Raw genomic sequence first — 20,067 nt, forward strand, 5'->3', positions numbered from 1 at the left:
TTATGGTAATCATGGTTGCATAGAAATGGAATTACAAACCTAAGTCCACGTTTGTGTCAGTTTGTTCGTTACTTTATTCTGAATAACTTTTCTGGGTGCCCATAGATTTCTCCGGTAGTGATTTTTGACATGTTGGCACCAAGATATCAAGATTAACAGCATAAGGTTCAACACAGTTCTGTTGTCTCGATCAATCAAAGTTAACAAATCATGAATTTAGCGAATTTCTATCCAATGATAAGAAGACTCGGTGATGGAAAGAACTATAGAAAAAGCGGCGTCAAATTTTTTCTTCGTCTAAAATAGAAAAATAACGGAGTATGTGGCAGACGAACCAAATAAGAAAGATATACATGTGCCTCACACTTTTTACTTTTAATTAAAACGCTATCAATAAATAACTTCAGCATAGATTAATATACACTGATTGCTAGTGCTTTTTTTTTTTTTTGTTGCAATTTTATTTAATAAATAAGTGTAATATATTTAGTGATATTTTATGAATAACTATCTTAACATTACCATAAAAGATTGTTTTTTTATTGTTTAATATGTAATCCATTTCCGGAAAATAAACTTTACGTAACTTGTAAATTTCATTAATAGTGTAATACTATTTTGATAAACATACCATATAAAATTTTAATTAATTAAAATCCTACAGTTGATATGATTTATAACTTAGTATTAATTATACTCTATAAATTTAATTAATTAATGGGGTTATATCAATTGATTTAAACTGTAGATTTTTTTTTCAGACTTGATTATGATATAAAAATCTCAAGCATAACAGTTAAGTTGATAAATAATGTTCACAAAATATTGAACAGACTAAATCAAAAACTCATTTCTTCTAAAATGTGTTATGCTTAACCACATTGTCAAAAAAAAAAAAAACACTTAACCACAGATAATTAATGTCAGTGAACGAATTTTGCATTTTCTTTTTCACGTAAGAGTTCTTTATTATATTATGTTATATTATCTTGCTATTTTTCATGCTGGGTTAATCGAAGGAGTCTATTGTATCTCCGAAATCTAGAATGTCCAATTTTGATTTAGTTTACATTAATTAAGTAAACGATTCATTTATTCACTTTATGGTCGGTTCAAGATTTTCTAACAAAATGTCAGTCTTATTTTAAGAAACCCTATGGTTTCAACGTATGTGATCATTAGAAGTTAGGGGTAAAAACATTTCGGTATTTGATGATGATATAAAATAAATAAATTTCAAGAACTTTTTTCATATAACTTCTGTACGAATTGAGAATTAAAATTTTTCTAATATTACTTTCTATATATTTTTTATATTAATTATAAGATTTTAAAAAAATATTAAGTGTAAATAACTATATAAGAAGAAGTCCTTAAAAATATGTTTTTTCTTTATTAAGCAAAGAATATAATAAATATAGTAAAATACTTATGGAGTGTTCTAACTCTTTAAGAAAAATTGAATTTTATATATTACCGAACTTTGAATATCGATAATATCAATTTTTTTTATAGTGGGTCAAATTTAAATATAAATAACATATAGATATTATAAAACCCTTACATAATAAGAATCTTATAAGACCTTGAGAAAGAAAATGTGTTAAGAATAATGTGATATAGTATTACCTGTAACAGGTAAATTATGACGATCTTCAGATATTCTAATATGTTTTACTCATCCACATAATTGTATATCGATTCACATGTATCTAAACTAAATTATAAAAAATTAACAAAGTTTATTATTTTTTTTTTTTAATCTCAATTTAAATATATTATTAAAGTAAAGATGAATGCTAAATATTTCAGTTAAAATAACTTTTAAATTAAGTATTTATTATAAATATATTCATACTTCAAGAAATATTTAATTAGTAAAATAATAAATCAAATATTCAAAATACAAAATATGCTACACAGTAATTAGAGATTAAACAAAAATAAATAAAACCAACCATCAAACTATGAGTTATGTTATTAATAAATTTAAATATTCAGTTAGTATGTTACAAGTTTTTTATCTATTATATTTATAAATTTCAGTTTTATAAATATATCAGTTTTATCTATAATTTCTTTTCACTCAAATTCAGAAAAGTTTATTAGTATTTTGGACACTGTATAAGTTTTTCTATTGTGTCCCTTGAAAAATGTTAACAATTATTAAGAACTTTTACAGTCAATATGTCTTGATTTCATGATTACTCTCTCACATAAAAAAAAAAACTTTATTACATGATCTCATGCACAATTACATCATAAGTGTCAACTCGTTGTTGGTCAAGACAGTTCTAATAAAAATTTCACAGCTTTTTGTTACTCAAAAATTTTCTGAGGGATAGTCGTAAAGTAAAATAAAAAATAATATGAAAATTAAAATTAATCTTTTTTAACTATGATTATTCTCTCGTTTACTGTATATGTATATCTTTAATATAAAGAAAAAAAATTGTCAACTGATAACTTTTAATTGAATACGTTATTGTAATATTGTTGCTTCTGTAAGTTTTTTTTATCAGGCTTATGTTCTTTTTATCAAATGAATGGGCCATTAGTTATTGTTATACCAACTATATTTTGATATAATGATCGCAACAACTTTTGACCTTCATCATTATACCAAGATATACTGTTAAAATGTATTTTTAAATAATTTAAATAAGAATTATAATTTTACAAATAATTTACAATTATTTAATATTTTTTATATAATAATATTAATATACTTTTTTGTCACTTTTAGTAAGTCATTCTATAGTTCGAATTTGTAAACTAGAATTCAAGTCTTAGTATTAGTTAGAATTTTAAGTTGGTATTTTGTATATTATTTTCATTTAAAATATACAGAAATGATATATTTCACTAAACAAAAGACTAATAAAAGAGTTTGATGTTAATAACTCAAAACATGAAAAAAAAATGATAATCTTTTATAGAAAACTCAAAAAGATTATTATTATGTTTTTCTATTAATACAGAAAAATCTCGGTGGAGAAAAAAATATCGATTCTCTATAATTTTTTTAGTTTTAATTATTATTAACTTAATTTTCTGCATTTTCAACCCGTAATTCATATAGCTAGAGAATATCATGTTTTTAGAATAAATAGCATGCATCCACAGATTATTGTTTACTCATTCTTGCTGCTTTAAAACTGATTTAAGAAATTTTTTTGAACTGATTTAGATGAAAATAACATATATTTTTGCTTTATACAAATTTATGCAACGTTAAGAGAAATTTAGGATAAATTAAACTATTATTATTCTATCATCATCATCATTAAAAGAGTAAGTTCCATGATGACAAAGAAATAATATTAAAAACAATACCATACAATGATTATGGATTAAAGTGATGTGATATGACATTTCTTAAATTAGTTATATTAAAAAAATGTAAAAAAGTGTTTTCTATGCATATTTAATCGAATATAAAACATACGAGAAACAACACTATATTGTACGTCCACATTTTATGTTTACTGAAAAGCAATAGTAATAATTTAATCGTACACAGTCATTGTGAACGATTATATGTATGCATGTGAATGATAGTATTACGCAATTTCTACAAATAGAAAGAGAAATGTGAAAAGAAGAAAGTGTGAGATGATTTCCAAAGCAAAGATGTAAAATCTATTTCAAGTATAATTTAAGCTCTTGTTTTGTTTTGTTTTAGAAGTAAGTGGGTTTATGTTTAGTATAAGTTCTGAAATATGTTATTATAGTTTTCGTAATTTTTTAAAGGGACGGGTCAAATGATGTTACGAGGAGCACTTCCCCAAAGTGGAGCCATAGAAAATATAGATCATGAAAAGGACCAGAGAAGTCTACACATCCCGTGCGAAACCATTTATCTATTTTAATAAAACAACAATTGACTCCTTCTATCTTTTCGACAACTTAGAATTACCACCATGTCCTTATCTGTTTTGAACCGACCAATATATAATTCACAATGCCAAATTAAGAATATCTATATGAGTAAATATTTTTATAGTGGTGATGAAAAGTTTTTGACGCTATATTGTCATGCATTTTGAGTCACTTTCTTGATTAAAATCCCAAATCATTCCATGCATGACCTAGAATTTTTAATTCACATGCTAATGAAGTTCTTCAAGTTCAGTATCATCACCAGAATAACTACTATCTTGTATATCCTATAAAGGAAGTACAAGATGGATTGTCGCCGCCATTGATATAGTGTTTGCAGAGATAATGGATAGATAAAGTGCAGAGAAACAATATCGAGAAGTAGTGTGAAGTGTGTGGTCCACCAACAAGAGACATGAGCTCAAAACGAAAGAAGGTTGAGCCATGTTAATTTGTTTGTCAACGTCGTACTCCATAATATCCACCACATGCTTTTTCTTATTATTTTTTATTACTGGATTCGAGTTGTAGAATAAAATAATTATAAGGTGGTCCTACCGCGTTGTCTGATACCTTGATGTTCTGGGTGTGACCCATCATCTCCATGCCTCTCACACTCCTTTTACGCTCCTTCTCATCAACACGTTTTCATGTTTAGACCTTGAAAATCAAATCAAAATCCAAATCTAACCCTCAACCCCACGCACTGCACAACCTAAGTATATATATATAAGACCACTTCCTCGTTCTCCTTTGCCGCCGCCAATTCCGCTTGACATGAACATGGACACGGACATGGAGAAGCAGGCGATGTCTGGTGGTGGAGATTGTAAGAGTGGCGAAAAGTTATACAAAGGGGTGAGGAAGAGAAAGTGGGGGAAATGGGTTTCTGAAATCAGACTCCCCAATAGCCGAGAACGCATATGGCTAGGGTCTTATGATTCTCCTGAAAAAGCAGCACGAGCCTTCGATGCTGCCCTTTTCTGTCTACGTGGTCGCCGTGCCAATTTCAACTTCCCCAACACTCCTTGCAACATGGACACCAATGTGCCTCTGCCTTTGCCTGCTCTCCAATCTCTTACCCCACACGAGATTCAAGAGGTTGCTGCTAAGTTTGCAAACGAGGACCCATTACTACTAAAACCTCTTGCACAAGAATCTCATGCTGATGCTCATGCTCATGCTGCTGCTGCTGCTGGGAATTCTTCGTCATTTAGGGGGAATTTGTGTAAATCTGACAGCACAGTAGAGAGTAGTTCTAGTACCCGCACGCCCACCGCCACTACCTCCTCATGTTCTACTACTATGCATGAATGTGATGGATTGGTGCAGGTGGACCATGGGGACATGGATTGGACATTCTTGAAAGAGTTTGATTACTCCAACGAAGTTTTCCCTGTTGGATCCGACTATGATCTCTACTTTGAGCTACACAAGATGCACTCAACTTCAGGTGAGTTATTGTATTCCACTCCACCCCCACCTCCTTTTGAGGGTTACCAAGAATTGACCGAAGCCGAAGAAGATCCTTTTTCTCACCAATCATTCCTTTGGAATTGGAACTTTTGATATCACTCTCCCTACTTTGCTGCCGGATAATCATAAATAAACATCCTTAGTCTTTGTATATATATATAAAAAGTTATGTATGTGATGTTTCTAAATAACAACAGCAGGGACAGGATAGGACACGACACATGCTTTGTCAGACCATATATCCCTTATCATAATTAAGTATATATATGCTTATCTATGTGGCTGGAGACTGGGTTTTTCTTGTGCAATCTGTTCAATAGATTGTCACAGGCTAACTAGCATCCACAGATGTTGTCTTGCATGTTTCTTCTTGGCAATAAGTATTATACTTTATAGGATTTTTTTTGTATACTGATATATACAAGTATATATTTATACCTAAGTATACACATGCCATTCATCTGTGATTTATTCTGTCTCTCATCTTCATATGATTTCTCTGTAAAATTAAATCTCAGTTGATTTGTAGTGCTTAATTTTGCGGTACACAAGTGTATAACGGTAAAGTAGTTGATTTTAGTTTGTGTTCTAAGTAATTATTTGAGGATATATAAAGGGTAGGCAGCTTAAAGAACATTGGGAATTCATATGTTCTTCATAGAAATATTAACACCATGTATATGATTTACTTCTCTTACTAGGGATTTCTCTACTATGTAATTTTGGGTCTGTCTTTTTTCTATTAGGTAAATTTTCATTCCCAAATTTCATAAATGGCATTTCAGGTAACTGCTGAAAACGTATATATTCAAGTTTTTGGAAGATAAATGATATTTACTTCCCACACATATTTCATCTTTAATTTGGTACATCTTGAATTATATTCTTATAAGGGTTTGTATATTTTTGTTGTTTTCTCTTAAAAAATATACATGTATAAAATTAGGGTTTCCATATTAGAGGTCTGATGGAAAATGTTTGTAAGTTACATGGGAGTACAAATAGTTATTATTTTTCTTTAATAATTTGTTACAAATCATATTTTTTTTTTACAAAATTTGTAAGTTACATATTGATTTGCTACAGATCAATATGCAAAGAAGACTAATAAGATTGATTGGTTATTGCTTGAGATGCAATCTTTGAATACTTTTGTGGAGAAAGAAAGGTTTATAAGGTTTATCATAAATCTACAATGATTGAATTCAACAGGGTAGCCCTAATCTTGAAAAGTTAACTCTGTAATTAGAATTTTATTTTGATAAAATGAACAGAATATTTGCTTCTGTTTTCAGATACAAACTAATTAACTACAATGTTCTCACTGATTTTTTTAGTTATTAATTGGCAGCCTTAATTGTGATGTGTTAGTAAATGAGGAATCTCAGTTCACAGTGAACTGTGTGATGAAAGAGTATGCTAGTTTTTACCATCAAGTTGAGTTGTCTTTGTAATGAATTAGTAAGATTGAGCCAGTTAAATTGGGTTCATTTTTTTTATCAACAATTCCTGATTTATTAGTGATTTAATTATAAATATGAAAATAATGTATTCATTGAGAGGAGAAAAAAGAAGAAGGAAAGTTTATGGCATTAATAAGTTGAGAAGGATCCTATGGTATCCAATTGTGAATAATTTATTTATGAAAATGTCTAGCATTGCAACTGTACTACATAACAAGATTAAATTCTCCGAATATTGTGTTTTATTTATGTAAAAAATAAATAAACACCATTATTTATAACAAGAAATAAACAAACCGTAGATAAATATGAAATTTTACTAAAATAGTTTAATTCAAGTTCTAATTCATAAAGTGGACATATTTTTAAAAACAATTACTTATATAAAAATACAACTTCAAAATAAATATAAGAAAACACATTATTTCAGATTGTAATATTTTTTAAAATGGTTTGTTTTAAAATATTTTTTATGGTCATTTGTGATTTATTTGTGTGGGATGGGTGTGTTTTTTTTAGTTTTATTTATTTTAATTTTTTTTAAAATTACTTGAATATAATGTTGTAACTTTTATTTTTATTTATTTCGTAAGAATTTTATATAAAATAGTTTAGTTAATTAATGAAATTACTTTGTTAATTGAATATAGTTGAAGAAAATTTAAATCAATAATGATAAATTTAAGTCTTTATTGTCATACAATAAATTCATGAAATTAAAATTTAAAGAACATCAACAAAAATTTGAATAATAACAATAAAAACATTTATTTACAAGAGCTATAATGTGATAACATGACCTTCTTCGTTTTCTTTTATATATTCTGTATGTTTTATTTGTGATTAAATTTGTGACCTTCTAATGCGAACTAATGTTAAATTTGTGATTAAACATTATTGTTAGCAATAACCTTTCCATGGCAATTAATTCCGAATGACTGATCTCTCATTTTGATTATTTTTTAAATTATGAAGCAATCTTGTTAGTTTTTAAAGGACGGAGAAGAAGATTTATAATTTTTTTTTCTCATAACAAATTTTCAATTTTATTATTTTGAATATTCTTATGTAATTTTATTGTTTTAGAAAAAAAAAACAAGTAGTTAGTATAATCGTTTTAATAAATTAATGATATATATCATTAAGACAAAAATATACGCAGACAAATCACAAAATGTAAAATGTAACAAGTCATTGTAATATTATTATCAAAATAAAAGTATATTAAATTAAAAAAGAAACAAAAGGACGTTAAAAGTAGTATTAAATAAATGAAAAATTGGTTCTTATAAAAGTATTTGAATTCGTACAAAGCGTACAAATGGTAGGAAAAGCCGGTGGTCAATGACAGAGTTGTGTGGTCTGCCTACAGACTCGTGTTAACTGCGCAGAGTCTGGTTCTCACAATTTTCCTTTTCATGAATAACCTCATAATATTTTAAAACTGAAAATAAATAATTAATGCTTTCTATTATAAGAATATTAAATTAATTTGAGATTTAGGTTAGTCAGATCTTATTTTATATGAATTTCATTATGCCACATTCTTTTATAAGATTAAAAAGTTTATTTTAATACAAAGGTCTTATTAATAGTTTTATTATTTTGTTATTATTCACAATTTAAAGTATAATTTTTGTGAAATGTTTTTTTTTAGAATATACATTTTATATGACATTTTTTATTCCCCACATAATCAAACAATTCATTTTAATTACTTAATATAAAATCAAATATATTATTTGAGAAGGAATGTATAACTAAAATATATGTTGGATTCCAAATCAAATTATACACGTTAGATTTTTTTCTTGGGCAACCCAATAATTTCTCTTTCTGAGAGAGAACTCTAAAATTTCTTGCAATCGCGAAAAAATTAATTTAAAAAAATACATGATCATTATATATGATTAAAAAAAATACTTATTATGATGCTATTCAAACATTCTTTAAAGGGAAAGATATGACATGAAGTAGTAATTAACATGTGTGTATTAATAATTAACAAACTCTTTTAACATTTAAATTTATGTGTTTAAAATTTTGAGTGAAGTAGATTTCTTCTTTTGTTCTTCATGAGTTCTTCGAGGATTTAAGTTTGACCTCTTCCTTTTTTCATTAATTTTCATGACATTTCAACGGTCAAATATTGGGTGTTTTCCCTTTCTAGGTGATATGGAATGTTAAGAACACTAGTTGATAGAATAAAAATTGCATAGTGGACTTTGAACAACTTCCCATACAAAAGTTGACACGAAATTGTTAATGTAACATGTTTCACAACGATCACAATTTTATGCCTTTTTGTTTTGTTACTGCAAAATAATTATAAAACTTTTCACACTAGCCAAGAATGTCATCATAGAGTAGGAATGAATCATAATAAATATATGTTTACTATATAAGTACAAAGTCTAGCATAATCTTTAATTATTAGAAATAATTGGTTTTACAACACTTTCAACTAATTCACCTTATTTTTATACACGACATTTATTCTTTATTTAATGTCTTATGCCTTTCTTTTCGACAAGTATACTAATTTATCTTAAGTAATTCGTAAATAAATAGATATACAGATTTATTATATAAGTATTTGATATTATAAAAGATATAAATTTAAAATTTGTAAAGAAAAATAATAAAAAAATTATTTTAATAATGAAGGTTTGTGGGAGATGGAGAGATAGTTAAAAAGAACATCATTAACATAAGATGTATTTCAAGTACATAAAACAGTATAAAAAGTTGTGTACTTTACTTTAAGAGATTGTGATGTACAATGTGATGAAACACAAAGGAGTTTAAATGAATAGCGTGAAGAAGCTTTTATGACATTGTCTTCTCAAATAACATAAAGATGTTTTATATATTTGTTATAAAAAAGTGATAATAATTATATTTGTAATATGATTTATTTAGTGAAGTCCTTTGTTTTTTGTTTAAGAGAATTTTACATAATTCAATTCATCATGAATCAATGTAAATATTGTGTTAAATTCTTAAACCATAGTTTGTAAGATGAGGTTTGCACTATAAATTGATCTTATCTATAGTCGATGTGAAATTTCCAACAAAAAGGTACTTTTATTAATTTGAGTCAAAACTCTTATTTCTAAAGCCCTCTTTCAATTGCTATTGAAACTTACTCTTTAGCTAATTTTTTTCCGAGATTAAAGAAATAAATCTTAAGCACAATGAAGAAAAAAAAAGGTAAATATCCTTTATTTAAAGAAGATATTTGCAATTTTCGGAAATAGATAATAATCACATTATTTGAATCTTATCATTTAGACATGATGAACATCCTTAAATATGACACTTATATACATTAAATAAAGGCAAGCCAATACTTAGACTTTCATAGACACAAAAGGTTGAACTTGAAAGCACACAATGCTCTCATATGCTTTTTGTTTAAAGAGAAATAGAAAGTTCATGTTTTAAATAATGGCAAAGATATGTAGAACACTTTTACAATTATGTTTGACAATTTTATAAAGGTTAGAGGTAACAAACTTAAACTCCTTATTTGCAAACATGATCTCTTTAGTATGGGAAAACACAGAGATATACACCATATATTCATTCGCTTTCAAACTAGGTAAAATGAGTTAAAAACTCTCTTAATAAACATTATGATAATTTTAAGTGTGCTGATAAAGTGTTGAGAACTTTACCTAGTATATATATGAAAATCACAAATAAAAACTTTAAGAGCCTTAACAGATGTAAAATACCATGTCTTGAAGCAAACTGTAATCTAAAAGTACACAAGTTAGAGTTGCAAAATTAGAGATTCATTAAAAAGAAGTCATTCTCCTTTAAAACTTCCAAAGTTGAATCATTAAAAGGACTTGTAAGTAATGAAAACTTGAAGACTAAGAAAAAGAAACAACATTCATCATCTTACAATAGTTGCTCCGAAAATGGAGAAGAGTGAGAGATTCAAAAGAATAAAGTGTTTATGAAGAACAAAATCCCTTATAACAAAATGGTGAAATGGAAGTGAACTAGAATATAAAAGATAAACAACATTTATTTCATATCAAGCAAATTGTTTAACTACTCATCAAAGAAATTTGATGACATGGTAGATTTCTCATGTTGACACTCTAATATTTAGTTTATCATAAGTTTCTTTCAAACTTCATTTTTTTCTTTAAAGCTTTTGAAAATGATAAATAAAAGTTTTTTGTCAAAAGAGATTGAGTATATTAAAGTTGAGTTTGTTGATGCTATATTCAAAGAAAATTTGTTAGATGTAATGAAAAATTGAATTATGAGCTTAATTGCTTGAAGGAGAAATTCAGTAAACTCACTTTAGACTATTGAAAGAAAGTGAAAATGTCTTTCTTATTTTCAAAATTAAAACTTTAAGAAAGAAAGTCAAAATGTCTTTTTTATTTTGAAAATTAAAACTTTAAATAAAAAGTTGGTTAAAAATAATTATTTATAAAAGAAATCCCAATGGCAAAACTAAGGGTGGTAAAATAGGTCGAGTCCATCAACTCACCAAAAGAGCGTGGGTTCTTGAAATTTTTAACTTCCTAGCCTTTTTTGGTTTATCTCGTCTAGTCTGATTTTTGCCTGTTAAATTTTTTCATCAAAAACAAAAAATAACTTAAAATATTAAATTTTTTATATTATATTTTTTTTAAAGATGTGTAAATATACAATACTATTATAATTTATTTAATTTAAATCATACAAATTAAATTTTCAATTATTAAATATAATAGAATAATTTAAAATGTGAATATAATTATTTTAATTTATCTAATTAAAAATATTAATTATTCAAATATGATTAAATATATTTTTAATATTTATTTACAAATATATATATATATATATATATATATATATATATAAATTTAAAAAAATAGTTAAAAAAACACAGACTAACTCGTCTTACAACAAAATTAGTTATAATTTTTAATGTATTTTTTAGTGACGAACCTGTCCCACTCAGTTCATTTTTGTTGAATCATGGACAGATCAAAAGTTTCACCATTCTAGACAAAACTTTATTATACAAATAGGATTTTACAAATAACTGATACTATAGGTTAACTCAACCAAGTTTACTCTTTAGGAAACTTAAAATTAAGTTTGATTTAACAGACCAAATGCTCGTTGGATAAAACAGGTCAATTTACTTAATGTTAAAATGTTATGATCTTCTTTTTAAATTTATTTTTTTTAAGGTTTAATCCTTTACTACATCCCTATTTATGTACGAATGTCTCAATTGGGTCCTCGTTTTTTAAAGTGTATCAAAATAGTCCTTAATTTTGAAAATTCATATCAATTGAGTCCTTTCCGTTAAGTTGACTGGACGGCGTTAAAAAAATTGATGAGTGAGATGCTAAGATGACGAACGAACGCTCGTCCACCAGTGAACGAACGCTCGTCTACCACTAACGAACGCTCGTCGACCTCTTACCGCTGGACGACCGTTCGTTCCACACTGGACGACCGTTCGTTCAGTGGTCGCCGAGCGTTCGTTCGCTGGTGGACGAGCGTTCGTTCGCTGGTGGACGAGCGTTCGTTCGCTGGTGGACGAAGGTTCGTTCGTCATCTCAGCATCCCACTCATCGATTTTTTTAACGCCGTCCAGCCAACTTAACGGAAAGGACTCAATTGATATCAATTTTCAAAATTAAGGACCATTATGAAAATTGAACAGGTGTAAGGTTAAGTAACTACAAAACACTTTTACAATCTCCTCTTCAAAGTGGTATGGCTAAGTTAACAAACAATTTGTACAGTTGTCAAAATAATAGTCTTAAATGCACAGAGATCACATATTTCTTATTTTTTACTTTTATTTATAGTTTTTGAAGTGAGTATAAAATTAGCGAGATCTTTAATCACAGTCCAACTTCGGCCCATTAGACTAATCAATATTTACATGTAAACCTACTTCTTAATGTCTCTAGAAGAATGTTTTCGGGATCAACCGTCCAATCTTTTAAGTTTATTTTGGTTTCATCACCCGGATTTATTGAATTAGACAGTTCATCTCCCTTCGTATGTAGGTATAAAATCAAATTTTAAATTACAAAAATAACCATAAAAAATCATCATATTTATGGTGACGATAACAAAAAGAAAAAAAAATATATATATATATATATAATTATTTTAAATAACGTTCCAATAAAATTTAAATAATCCAAAAAATTAATTCAGCATGCTATAAATAACAATATTAAATCAAAATCACTAAAGTAGAAGAAAAAAAAAGATCGAGATAGTAGAGCACGAAGCTAAAAAGATCAAAATCCTACACTTTTTTTTTTAATTACGTTGAGTTGTTGGAATGCATAGCGGTTTTTTTTAAACCCAACCTGAAAGAACAATATTTTTAATGAGCTAAATTCAATTTCGCTCGTAGTGGAGTTTGTAATTTCTTTCAATAAGCCCAACTCAAAGCCTGCCGAGTTTGATTGACCTCACTATGATGACTCTATACCAGAATTTGATCAATTTTCTGAATCGGATGATAAAAACACAATCCAAAGTCCAATCCTCCAGGAGGACCAAAACAATAGAACGAGGTTCTACGACGCAAAAAATGCAGTCCTACCATTCCTCCCTTAAAAGAACTTAAAATGCTAATGTAGCAACTGACGAAAACCAGTACTGTATATAGACAATGAAAGCACTAATACATTTGCTGTCTACTATATGACCATTTAACGTGAAGAGCAAGTTACGATTATCCTTTTTATGAACAACAATAACTTCTGTGTAACAATTTCACAAGTTACGACCCTGTTCAGGAAAATCAGTGGGCTGCTTAGCTTCTGAACTACAAGAGAAAAAGAAATAGGTTCTTTAAACTTATTCTATGTGAATAGGAAATGGCAATCACTTCAGATTTAGATCACATTTGACATAAACCTCGATACTACTGGATATAAGTATGATGAACAGTTCTACCGAGTATTGACACTTTGTCATCTTTTAATAGTTAATCTTTTGGCAAAGCGAAAAAATCAAGTGTACCTCTAAAAATTGATCTAGCGTGCTGGTTTCCAAAAGTTTATTTATATAAAACTCAAGCACACTGAGGTCTTCCTTAAATGCAGGAAAGGCATGGCAAAATTCATTAAACCTTTACTTAACTTTCTCATACAGACCCCATTGCAACAGAAGACTAAACCCTTTTGGTTAACATATCAAGATAACAATAGAGAAATCATTGCATCAGAAGATTCTGGTCCATCGTTATTCACACTTGGTATAATGTTGCTAGGAGATACAAGTTTTACAAACTCTTTGAGTTCTGTAAAGCTGCTATGCTCGCTGTAAGGTACTTCATACCTGATAAACAAGGAAGCTTCAATTAGTTAATAGTTGTAAAAATTTAAGAAACGAGAGCCTGATCTACTAACTACCAATGTGCACAGCTACTAAATAGTGCAGAGAATATAACTCAAAAATGTACTTATGAGACCAGCGCTTTAGTAAAACAAACTCTATTGTCCACAGGTAGAAAAAAAAAATCTTATGTGTTTTATAAGGACGTAATCCATGTATATGATTCAAGATTCTGACCAGAAGTATTTAATAAAACAAGTAATGAAGGAAATTAAAGTGTTACCTTATAATAGTACCCTGCTGCCATCTTCTTCCGGGAGACTTCTTTTTACCTTTGCCAAACGTCCAACCAGTGGGGGAGAAAGCAACTATAAGATTGTACCGGTCCTAATTAAAGAAAAGGCATCCGATGATTAGAAACGTGGAGCTAAACTGTTAAAAGACAAATGCAATTCAGTATAAATATCCTCCTCTAAAGCTGTACAATCCAGCCACCAATATATTCAATCATGGAACAGCTCTTGAAAAAATATTATAGATAAAAAATGTGTGAAGAAAAATACTACTCCTTGTTCCGTCCTATTTATAATATTCTTTAAAAGAAAACTGTGGTCTCATTCTATAACATATTTTTATAGTTGAATGATTTATTAATTATTTCTTCTTAAAATAATGTTATTCAATCGACATGTTTTTACCAAAAGAAATTCATAAATGAATGACAGTTACTCTCTAATGTGGTTTGAGAATGTTAGTACTTTCAGATACCAAAGTTTCGTTGACAAATGTAATTTTGAAAACATAATACACATTGCAATCAAATTTATTATTTGTAACTAATTTAATTAATTTTTATGTGTCAATTAATAGAAAGGGTCTTATGATTAGTGACGGAGGGAGTACACCTATATGCGTACATCAAGATATGATCCTTTTACATTGAAAAAAATACCACAAAGTTAAGCACATAGTGCCTCTGCCAGAAAAACTAGCAGTAGCACTCACCTTATATTGACTTGATATGTGCTTCAATCTTTTGAAGCTTGCGAGCGTCCACATAGGGGCAACATGAATGTTGCTTTCATGTTCATTTGAAGTGAACCACTGCATATCCTCCTCCTTAAATTCCAAACATTTTAAAAGACGCAACTTTGCCGCAGTCACGTGAACCTTTTTACTAAGCGCGCGAGCAACCTCCAAGAATATCCTTTCTTTTCCTAAAAGAACAAGTCAAAATAGGGACGGGAGGAGAAAATCGAAAATTGTATTATTTTTCCTCATCAATTTCTTACTAATGGGGCAATACTACCACAGACACAACTCTATGGAAACCTACCAATGGTATAGCTGCCGATCAGGAAAAGAGTCTTGGGATTAAAAGTTTCTGCTTGAATGGCATCAATGACGAATTGTATTACAGCCTCTTGTTTCGGAAAGTCATACTGCAAATATTGAAAGGAATTATTAGAGTCAAAGGAAAAAGCATATTACGTTATGAACTCATTTTAACAAACTGAATCTAATTCAGTGACTTATAAAACTATGTCCAATGATTTTTAAGAGAAATGGATGTACTCGTGTTTTTGGAGAAAAGACTTTGGAAAAGGAAAAAAAATCGTGCATTTTGTCACTTTTTCATTCAGTTTAGACTGGATTCTACCCAGTCTTTTATCCTTACATTCAATTTGGTCATTTATTTTCAAAAGAATTAAATTTAATCGTTTATGTTTTATAGAATAAATCAGAATATCATTATCAGTTTATAATTAATTTACTTACGAATGGTTTAAACATTAAAGATTTAGAACTGTAAAAATACACCCATTTTAAAAATATTTTCAGAAAGCAGTGAGGATTTTCACCACCACTATAATTAAAAAAACTCTAGGGTTGCATACTCGATCGTCTGATAAGAATAAAGTATTACCAACCTATTTCTGTAGTAAATTGTTCAGACCGTCTCTGTCAATCACGCTTGTAAGTTAGTATTACTTTATTCAAATAACAAGCGATATCAGGCATACTATTACTCATTAACTCAAACACATTAGTTTCTTTGGATAACTTTCTAAAGTTTTCACGTTGAACTTTTTTCCTTAAAGCAACTTTATCTAACTAAAAATGAACCAAACGGAGCTTTACTTTGTATAGAAAACTAACAACATTACTGGAAAAGATTAAAATCCAAGAAACATTCTCCTATATTTCAAAAGATTCTTCAAGAAGCTAGCAAATATAAGTGATTATTTCTCCCAAACACCCGAATCAAATTTGCATCAAATTGGCAGACTTTGGCTCTTGATAAGATATTGCACATTGCCACTGCCAAGCCAACCATCAGTTGCCATGTCAGTATCCAATATAGACAAGGATTCTAGAAAACTTCACTTTGTCTTAATCTCGAGTAGCTGGACTGTGATGTGATTCTCCATCATTAGTTTATTCTATTATTGAATAAAAAATTAAATTTATGGAGGCCAGGTTCCCGAATAAAAGCTTACACATTCATGTAATTTTTCAGATGAGTCCATCATTCATATCGAACTAACCTGTGGATTGCAGTATGTTGTATCAAGAATTAGAGTATCGATAGGACACATCTTGAGTAAGGGATTGATTGTCATTTCGTCACTAAACCGGAAATCACCCGTGTGCAGCACAGCCTAAAAGGAAAACATCTAGTCATTAATCAATTACAACATAACAATGCGAAATATAAAAAAGCTCATAAGTCAATCCAAGCCACACCTTACCATTCGGAGGTTGAAAGAGTACGAGTATGGAACCTGGACAGTGGTTGGCATCAAAGCAAGTCACATCAACACCAGCTATTTCAATCTTTTGGTTCAGAGGCAAAACATGTAATTTATCATATGAAATTCCAATGTTCGTATTTACTAATCTAGCTGTAATGGAGGAGCAATAAATCTTTCCATGATTGAATGACTTGGTAAGACCTTGATAATCTGCAATTTAACGTGATCACAAATGAGAACCAACAGCCAAGGCGTCACTTGGAAAATTTTGACTCTGATGGTAACGATCCACTTAAAAGGACCGGCACACCATGAACTCCATTAATTATTTATTTGGTAGTTTAAACAAATGTCTCCGATTTAACGTGATCTGAAACTGATTTTTCTTTTCGGATACAAACACCCAAATGCAGTTTGGAAGAAAACAGAATCCACGGTTTTATAGCACATTCAATAATGCATTTCGACGTGTAAGCACCAAAACTACTTCGTTACTACATTGTTTTTCATGATGAACATCTTCGATCTCCCACTATGAATAAGATTTCCACAGTAAAGTAATTGCATATCCAAATTTTATGACTAAAGTCAAGCATTATGTAGAGAAAACAAACCAAAACAATCACTCAAACTTACTAAGCTGACCATTTGTTGGAGATCCGTGTGCCAACTGTTACATCGAATCTACCAAGAGCTAAGAATACGAGGTCTACTAAATAGGATCACATCTCTCTGTGTGTGTACGTAAAACACATATATACATAAACACGTTTAGAGCATGAAAACAGTGTGACTCAACAAGACTAAAATTGTTTTATGATAAAGATTAAAAGGAAACATGCAGAAGTAGACTTACGGTCCAAGTGGAAGTGTGTGAGAAACCAGTGGGAACAATCTCCTCTGAGATATTTGAAAGCATCCTGCATGTAATAACGTATTTGTCAGACAGTCGGACCTACATCAAGACTTGATAGAGCGATAATGGTGATAGAATAGCAGAAGTTTCCTGGATGTTAACGTTCATAATTTATTGGCATGAATATTGCATACATATTTTGCTCATTTTCTTTAATTTTCTTTTGCTAGTTCAGAAGGTCAACATTAAACGTGATTGATGTGTATGCTCAATTTGAAAATAGTCGTCCAAGTGGCCAATAAGCATTTGAATGGATGTTGAAAACAGTTACCAAGCAGCACACTTGAATGTAAAAAACAAGGATTTTTCCTCTTTTAGGTAATTTAGAAAAGACTTTCCTTCTTGCTAAGATATTTCCAGAGTCGCAAATGGATACACGAAGGCAATATACACTAAATCAAGTCAAATACAAATGTATCATTTAAACTAAATATTTACCACTCGGAAAGGCGTTCCTTGTACAGAACACCATTTGGGAACATCACGGAGCTTTCTATTTGTTGTCACATTTTTTGATTTGTGCTTACGACCAGAATCCAAGTCACTTTTTTTCATTTCCTTTTGTTCTCCAGGAGAGGCAGGAACTTTCTTTTCTTTGGAAGCAAATCCCGAAAAATATTCAGTAATCAATTTGTTTGCTGGTGGTTTAATAGAGCCGTCAGTTTTTCTTTCAGATTTGTCTCGCTTTAATTTGACTTTCTGGTTTCTAATCCTTACAGGCTCCGCCAACGAACCCCCTTGTTTCTCATTTGCAGCGGCATCTCCTTTTCTTAGTTCACACAGGGCATGCACAATCTTTTTTCTCGGCCCAAATGCAGTGATGCCCATGCTTAAGAGATCCTGCAGATACAGAGAAATGAGGAAAAATATTGGAAAACATTAATCTTAAATAAGAAAGTAAATAGACAAACACTTAACACAAGCAAACCGTAGTATATTTGGGATACCGAAAAACAAAAGCAAAGATATCCTTATATTTCCAATGACAACCTCATTAAGATAAGCGGTCTTGATGAACACTCTAGACCACCAAAATTGCAAGTAACTACATTTCCCATCAGTGGGGGAGAGGAGAATAACAACGACAAATTCCAATTGTTTACGTAAAGCTGAAAATTAAACAAACAATTCTTCAAAGCATAAATGGAGATCAATGAACTAATAAAACCCATAAATAAATTCAAGCAGCATATGAGGCAGAGGTTATGAACCTAAAACTACTGGAATGAATGAGACCAATTAAATGACATAAGTAAACCTCTTCTGTGAGCCATTGCAAGGTGTTCCAATCAACTTCTTCCCTAACGAAAATCACTTCATACTTTCCCAAACCGAGCCCGTGAAGCCAATCAACAACAGAAGCGACTTTTGGCACATGTGGAGCACCCTTATCGTCTTCAGGAACCGCAACCTGCACAGCATTTTCACAACTTATAATTGAATTGAAATTATACAGTTCCCCCACTTCAATCACCACAAATGTTGTTACTGTTGTGCAAAGGGTGTGAATCTCACGTTATCGCCTTTGTCAAGACAATTATTGGTATGAAGATGTCTCTGCTCCTCAGTCAAATTCGAAAGATCAACATCACAAAGGGGACACCGAACGGAACTATCTACTTCCTCCAACTCGTCGCACAAATTCATCAACAGACCAAGCTCCGAATCAGAATCTGCATCTGCAGCGTTAAGCTCGCCGATTCTCGGAACCACCAGCTTCGACTCTATCGAGTTGTGAAGATAATTCCCCTTCTGTTTCAGCTCCGATAAAGACGCGGAAGAAGAATCACTGTCGTCTTGTTCTGAGTGTTGAACGCTGCAAACCGAAATACAATCTAGGGAGGAAGGAATGAAATCCAAGCTGCAGTTCAGAATTTCGCAGCCCTCGCTGGGTCGGACGTTCTCCTTGCCACTGCCACGAAGCGCCGTCGTTTTGCGTTTTGGTTTCTTCAATGGCCGTTGATTTTTGTCGACGGAATCGAGCTCGTGAAAAGCCATTGCCGTTTGAGTAAGAGGGATCTCAAATTCATCGTTCTCGTCCCAATTCATTGTGGAAATAATCTCTTCTCTACTCTACGCCAGAACTCGAAACAAATACGATACGCGTTTCAAATTTTTAAGCGGGAAGTGAGTGATATGAAATGTATTTTGCTCTTGGGCCAAGCCCATCTTCGCCTTGCGCGGGCCCATACCCAAGCCTTTTTTTTTTCGCGTTTTTTCGCATGTGAGAAAGACAAGCCTG

At 30.2% G+C, this 20,067-nt stretch overlaps 2 protein-coding genes across 3 annotated transcripts; one reads left to right on the forward strand and one right to left on the reverse strand.

Annotated features, from left to right (window-relative positions):
- The first annotated feature begins 4,653 nt into the window (after nucleotides 1-4,653).
- On the forward strand, nucleotides 4,654-5,949 carry LOC124838488 (uncharacterized). The gene has a single exon (XM_047314098.2). It carries the CDS (start codon nucleotides 4,660-4,662, stop codon nucleotides 5,449-5,451), a length of 792 nt encoding a protein of 263 aa, XP_047170054.2. The 5' UTR covers nucleotides 4,654-4,659; the 3' UTR covers nucleotides 5,452-5,949.
- A 7,879-nt stretch (nucleotides 5,950-13,828) lies between these two features.
- On the reverse strand, nucleotides 13,829-20,021 carry LOC124838478 (sterile alpha motif (SAM) domain-containing protein). 2 transcript variants are annotated; one of them, XM_047314083.2, is made up of 10 exons: nucleotides 19,341-20,021; nucleotides 19,084-19,236; nucleotides 18,264-18,665; nucleotides 17,766-17,829; nucleotides 16,902-16,939; nucleotides 16,703-16,816; nucleotides 15,490-15,595; nucleotides 15,159-15,370; nucleotides 14,437-14,540; nucleotides 13,829-14,156 (listed from the first exon to the last, which is right to left on the reverse strand). In XM_047314083.2, exons 1-10 carry the CDS (start codon nucleotides 19,872-19,874, stop codon nucleotides 14,012-14,014), a joined length of 1,872 nt encoding a protein of 623 aa, XP_047170039.2. In that variant the 5' UTR covers nucleotides 19,875-20,021; the 3' UTR covers nucleotides 13,829-14,011. The 2 variants fall into 2 exon arrangements, with proteins under 2 accessions (XP_047170039.2, XP_047170038.2); XM_047314082.2 differs by having other exon boundaries at nucleotides 16,902-17,119.
- Between the last annotated feature and the right edge of the window lie 46 nt (nucleotides 20,022-20,067).

This window comes from Vigna umbellata, chromosome 2 (assembly GCF_029865625.1).
Source record: "Vigna umbellata cultivar VRB3 chromosome 2, Vumbellata_1.0, whole genome shotgun sequence".
Lineage (NCBI taxonomy): Eukaryota > Viridiplantae > Streptophyta > Magnoliopsida > Fabales > Fabaceae > Vigna > Vigna umbellata.